Here is a 6000-nt window from a genome sequence, read left to right on the forward strand (position 1 = left end):
TATGATGTACCAGAAACATGTTTGGTAGCAATGCAGGATATATAGACTTCAAACCATATTCCTAATATCATACATTACTGTACACTATCATCTTTGGTAATTTACGTTTTTCACATTTTGTTACTTGGCTCTGATTGTTAAAATAATATTGAAAGTAAAATTTTCTATAAAATAAACAGGGAACCTATCAGAGAAACAACAGCTTTATGATTTACCCAAGAATAAGAACTATCTCTAGGAAACATCTAACTTTACTTACTTGAGACCCAAATTCTGCTTGGAGAGTTGAAAGAGCACCAAGACCAGCCAGATGACCTCATCTGAATACCTACTCTCCCATTAATTAATTATATGAGCTTTACTAAGTCATTTATTTCCTTCATCTTTTTTTCTCATTTACAAAATATGAGGAACAAATTAGGTGACACTGAAGGCTCTTTCAGATCTAATACAGAATTCTTGGGAGATATCATCAGGTAGCCTCTGATAGTTCTTTTTTTTAATTTTTATTTTTTTATTGTGAACATACTGTACAGAGGGGTTACAATTACACGGGCAAGATAATGAGTTGATAGTTCTTAGTTATAAAGTGGTCCATGGGGGGAAGGGAAATCTACATGTTACAGATACCATGGTAACTCTTAAGTTAGTTAAGTTTAAGAAAGACTTAAAGACTTCAGCATCATTTTGGTGGGCATTCCTTTTCTACTTTGATTTATCATGTACTACAAACACACACACACACACACACACACACACACACACACACATACACACGACTGGTAGCAAGCAGAAACAAAGGAACATAAAAACTGCATTAGAAAGACTATGTCTATATGAGACTTAAACAAGAAGCCTGAAAACAGGATAATACTAATTTGATTATATTTCTAAAATTTCCCCAAATTTCTCCTGCTTATGTTAAAAAAACTTCCAGATATACAAAATAGTGCACATATCATTACCTGGAGGTGCTGAAGATCATCCTCCTGGACATTTTGGGATAAGTTATATACCTTGATGATGAAATAAAAAGTCAAAATGTGATATTCAGCATCATCCTAAGCAATTCCTTTGTGATTCATTACCATTACCATTATTATTATTATTTACTTACTTATTTGTTTTGGTGCCCATCATAAGGTTTAAACTCAGGACCTGGGCACTGTCCCTGAGCTTTTGTGCTCAAGGCTAGTGCCCTACCACCTTGAGCCACAGCACCATTTCTGGTTTTCTGGTAGTTAATTGGAGATAAGAGTCTCACAGACTTTCTTGCCTCATCTGGCTTTGAACAGTGATCCTCAGATCTCAGCCCTTTGAGTAGCTAGGATTACAGACATGAACCACAGATTCCTGGCTCATTATTTTTATAAATATCAATTATTGTACAAATGATCTCTTTTATGTATTTCTTTACAAAATGACATGTGTCTCAAGTAAAGAAAACTTGAGAGATAATAATTGTACAATGATCATTAAGTTTCAGAAATGCCAGAGCCCTGATTTGTAGTCGGATATTAAATTTATTTTACAAAACTAATTTAAAAATTACTCAGTAGAAATTTGGCACCAGTGACTCATGCCTGTAAACCTAGCTACTAAGGAGGCTGAGATGTGACATTGCAGTTGGAAGCCAGCCTATACAGGAAAGTCCATGACACTATCTCCAATTAACCACCAAAAAGCTAGAAACAGAGCTGGGGAGTAAGAAGTTAGAACATTAGCCTTGAGAAAAACAAACAAACAAACAGAGTCAGTACCTATACCCCGAGTTCAAGCCCCAGGATCAGCACAAAAAAATTAGATAGTAGGCTCAGTGCCTGCCTAGGAAGTTTGGGAAGGCTTTGAGTTTAAACCCCAGTATCACCCCTCTAAAAAAATTAGTCAGTGAAATGAACACTGCTCCAAGCCTACCAAAATTACACCAATCTAAATCTGAACAACCCATATGGAAAACTGGTTGTTGCTTTGGTTGTTGATTTTGTTTTTGTAGCACTGGGGATCAAACACAGGGTCTTGCATGTATGAGCCAAGCCCTATACCACTAAACTACATCTCTAGCCCTAATTTTTTTTTTTAAATTTTGAGACAGGATCTTGCTAAGTTGCCCAAGCTGCCCTCAAATTTTGTGATCCTCCTGCCTCAATCTCATGAGAAGCTGAAGTTATAGAAGTGTGCCAACATAGCCAAATAGAAAACTGTGCTCTGAAAACTAATGAATTTTCACACTTTATAATTTTATCTAGGTTTATACAAAGTCCTACACCACATGGAAATTAAATAAAAATAATTTCTTAAATAATAAAATATTCATTCCTAAGCAGATTTTTTCTTTGAAAAGATTCAATGTCACTGGGGCGCCAGTGGCTCATGCCTGTAATTCTAGCTACTCAGTAGGCTGAGATCTGAGAATTGCAGATCAAAGCCAGCCTGGGCAGAAAAGTCCCTGTGAGACTCTTATCCCCAATTAATCACTTAAACATTTCTTCTTTTTGGGGTGTGGGGGTCTGGTTGTAGGGCCTGAACTCTGGGCCTGGGCACTGTCCCTCAGCTCTTCAGCTCAATGCTAGCGCTCTACCACTTGAGCCACAGTGCCACTTCCAGCTTTTTTTCTTTTTGCTTATGTGGTGCTGAGGAATCGAACCCAGGGCCTCAGGCATGTAAGGCAAGCGCTCTACCACTGAGCCACGTTCCCAGCCCCCGCAATTAATCACTTAAAAACTGGAAGTGGCACTGTGGCTCAAAATGGAAGAATGCTAGCTTTGAGTAAAAGTACCCAGAAAGAAAGAAAAAGAAAAAGATTCAATGTGTTCAGATCAAATATAAATAGTAAGTATTTATAAGCATAAATAATCTAATTCTAACTGGCATTTGTAAATGGGTTTTACTGCTAATATGAAGAAAATAGCTATTAAGTCTATAAAGATTCATTCAAGAAGGTTGTTAAAAAGCATCATTCATAGCATCATGATTCATTTTTAAGATCCTTGAAAATTTTTTTTGTTTACTCTCCTCCTTCTATTGACCCTCAGCTGTTGTCTAACCATATGGTGCCCTGCTTCCAGCGGCTGCTCCATTCTCGGTACTCGCAGTATCTCAGCTTTGACTTGCTCATCATGACTCTTTTGCCCTTCCTGCTCATTTAAGCCAGTTGATCAATTTAGTTAGTTCAACTGATCTCTGCTGTGTATTCCCTGACACCTCTTCCAGTTCTCTCTAGCGAACAGAAAATAGCAAAAATCAGTATTTAAAAATATTTTCTACATTCATTCCATGTTTATACTAAAAATCTCCAGGGACTTCAAGGACAATGTAAAAAGTTCAGAGTAACCCAAAAAAAATGGTACTTTAAAGGAGGAAATAAAGGAAAACGTTACTTTCCGTACTTTATAAAAAATTTATGTGACATTTACTTTTCTAAATGTGAGAGTTCTTTAAAAATCTGAACACACACTGGGCACTGGTGGCTCACACTTGTAATCCTAGCTATTCAGGATGCTGAGATCTGAAGATCATGGTTCAAAGCCAGCCTGGCCAGGAAAGTCTATGAGATTCTTATCTCCCCTAAACTACGAAAAAAGCCAGAAGTGGGAAGGGCTTACATTGTCCAAATAAAAATGTACTCATAGACCTGACTTACCTAATTGTAACCCCTCTGTACATCACCTTTATAATAACAATAAAAAAAGAACAAAAAAAAAGGTCCAAAATGGAGCTGCAGTTCAGGAGATAGGAGTGCTAACCTTGAGCAAAAGCAGCTCAGTGTCAGTGTCACTGGTTAGAGCCCTAGGACTGACACATACACAAAATAACCTGAACGCACACCGTTTTTACATTGAGAAATATTTCCAGTGAATATGTAAAATTTTGTATTTGTAAATCTTGTTTCATTAAGCTTAACATATTTATCTTCATGTAGGACTCAATATTATTGAATTTATTGTAGGCTTTATTCTGGAAAAATAGCGATAATAAAATCTTTTCTGACTAAAGCAATATGAAAATAGATCAGTAATTAGACAGAAATGACAGAACCAATTCTGTTATTATACCAACACAAAAAATAGTTACATTAATTAAGCCAAATAACATATATCTTATCATTCCTATTGTCTCATGCACTGCCATATATATGCAGAAACACGTATGTTCACAAATTTAAATTCAAGAAACATACCTGGAAACATTTATTTTGTGCCATACCTGTATTGAGCTGATCATTGTGCTAAGGGCAAACACTGTGGCTGAATCTCTCAAAGTTGATTGACTATCAAAGGTTCCCTGAGTATCCATCAATAACACTGCAACCTGTAGGCAAGTACATTATTGATATTACACAGAACATCCAGAGCATTTGGGTTACCATGACATTAACATTATAAGACCTAAGGAAAACTATTATCAATGAATATTTAATAGGTTATTCCTTATACATGCTATGAATGGCACAGAAAATATAAATATTAATTAACGGTTACAATAATGACTTCTCACTGGTAATCCAATTTAAAAATATTGTCTTTAAAAAGGGTACAAATGTTTGCTTACTATCTGCTATTCTATTTTCTTTATGGCTGCCTACTGTGACCACAAGAATTGTAAACAGGGCTCATGCAATTGGCTGCTCCCCTCCTTTTAAGTTCCAATGTTAGATGTCCACAACTAGTCTTCAAAGAATAGTTTCAAGGTAGCTGATGCAAATGAAAACTCAATTTCACTTTTAAATCACAATTTAAAAAGTTAATGTCATACCTTTTTACCATCAAGCTTATTGATAAGGAAGACTTCACTCCATATCTGGATTCCTGTGGTCTCTCGTTCAGATCCACCTCTCCATGAAAATCCAGTCAATGGTTCATTGTAATCTCCAACCCAATCAACTGATTCCTATAAATTAATAAAATCTATGATATAGAACTGAATATGTGTGAATAAGATTTTATTCATACTTTGCAATTCTTATCTCTAACTCTAGTCAAAACGAAGCAATATAGGTACATATTGTACCTATATTGATAGTCATTTGATTCATTCTAAAAATACAAAGGAGTAATCATTTATTACATTTATTACATTTCATGCTGGGTCTGGAAATACAAAGATGAAAAGATATTATTCCTAAATTGAGGGAAGGGGTAATAAGGTTTATAAGAATGTACTCATTATCTTACTATGTAACCAAAACCCCTCTGTACGTCACCTTGACAATAAAAAAAGATATTATTCCTGAATATCCTAACAAGGAGATAGATTTGTATTAGCAAGCATAAATCGAGATATTAAGAAACAGAATAACTCTTGATCAAGTAAGACTTCATAGAAGAACTATTCATTGAAGAATATTTGGGAATTTTCTGGGTGAGGAAATTTGGAGAAGACATTTAAAAAGGGAGGGAAAGAAGAAAAGGAAAAATACAGGAGGCTATATCAGGATACATCCAAACGCTTTGGTTATGGGTTTGAGGGTAGCTAGTCAGGCAGCCAGATTTTAAAAAGCTTAGTAAGGTACCTATGGCAGTTATCCCTGCATAGGGAGTTAGCGATAAGTAGAGATAAATTACCATCACAGTCTTGAACAGAAAGGTATTTCTAGAGGGCATGAAGGAAGAGAAATGATAGCTAAGAAGGACAAAGGGGTACCTAATCCAGGGTCACAACAGTGGAGAGGAATAGAGGGGCACATACAAATGGGACTTGAGAAGCTAAAGGAGATGAGAATAGAAGAAATTGACAGTTGTATTGACAATCAGGTCAAACCAGACATAAAAAGTATCCCTTAGATTTAGTAATTACATAATTGTGGCCTTGGTTAATAGTAGACATACTAATTTCCAATATCTGTTACAGAGAATACATCATTATTATTATTTTTTTTTTGGGTACGGTCATGGGGCCTGAACTCTGCTGTCCCTCAACTCTTCAGCTCAAGGCTAGCGCTCTACCACTTGAGCCACAGCACCACTTCCGGCTTTTTTCTTTTTGCTTATGTGGTGCTGAGGA

General features: G+C 35.9%; 1 protein-coding gene across 1 annotated transcript in view; it reads right to left on the reverse strand.

Moving 5' to 3' along the window:
• Positions 1–6000, reverse strand: part of Atl1 (atlastin GTPase 1) — a 62962-nt gene that overhangs the window by 32646 nt on the left and 24316 nt on the right. The window contains exons 3-5 of the mRNA XM_013012261.1: positions 4753–4887; positions 4204–4308; positions 958–1016 (exon numbers count right to left, since the gene is read on the reverse strand). Coding sequence (XP_012867715.1) covers positions 958–1016; positions 4204–4308; positions 4753–4887 — 299 coding nt within the window. The remainder of the gene's footprint in view (positions 1–957; positions 1017–4203; positions 4309–4752; positions 4888–6000) is intronic.

Source organism: Dipodomys ordii, unplaced genomic scaffold, assembly GCF_000151885.1.
Source record: "Dipodomys ordii isolate 6190 unplaced genomic scaffold, Dord_2.0 Scaffold16, whole genome shotgun sequence".
Classification (NCBI taxonomy): Eukaryota; Metazoa; Chordata; class Mammalia; order Rodentia; family Heteromyidae; genus Dipodomys; species Dipodomys ordii.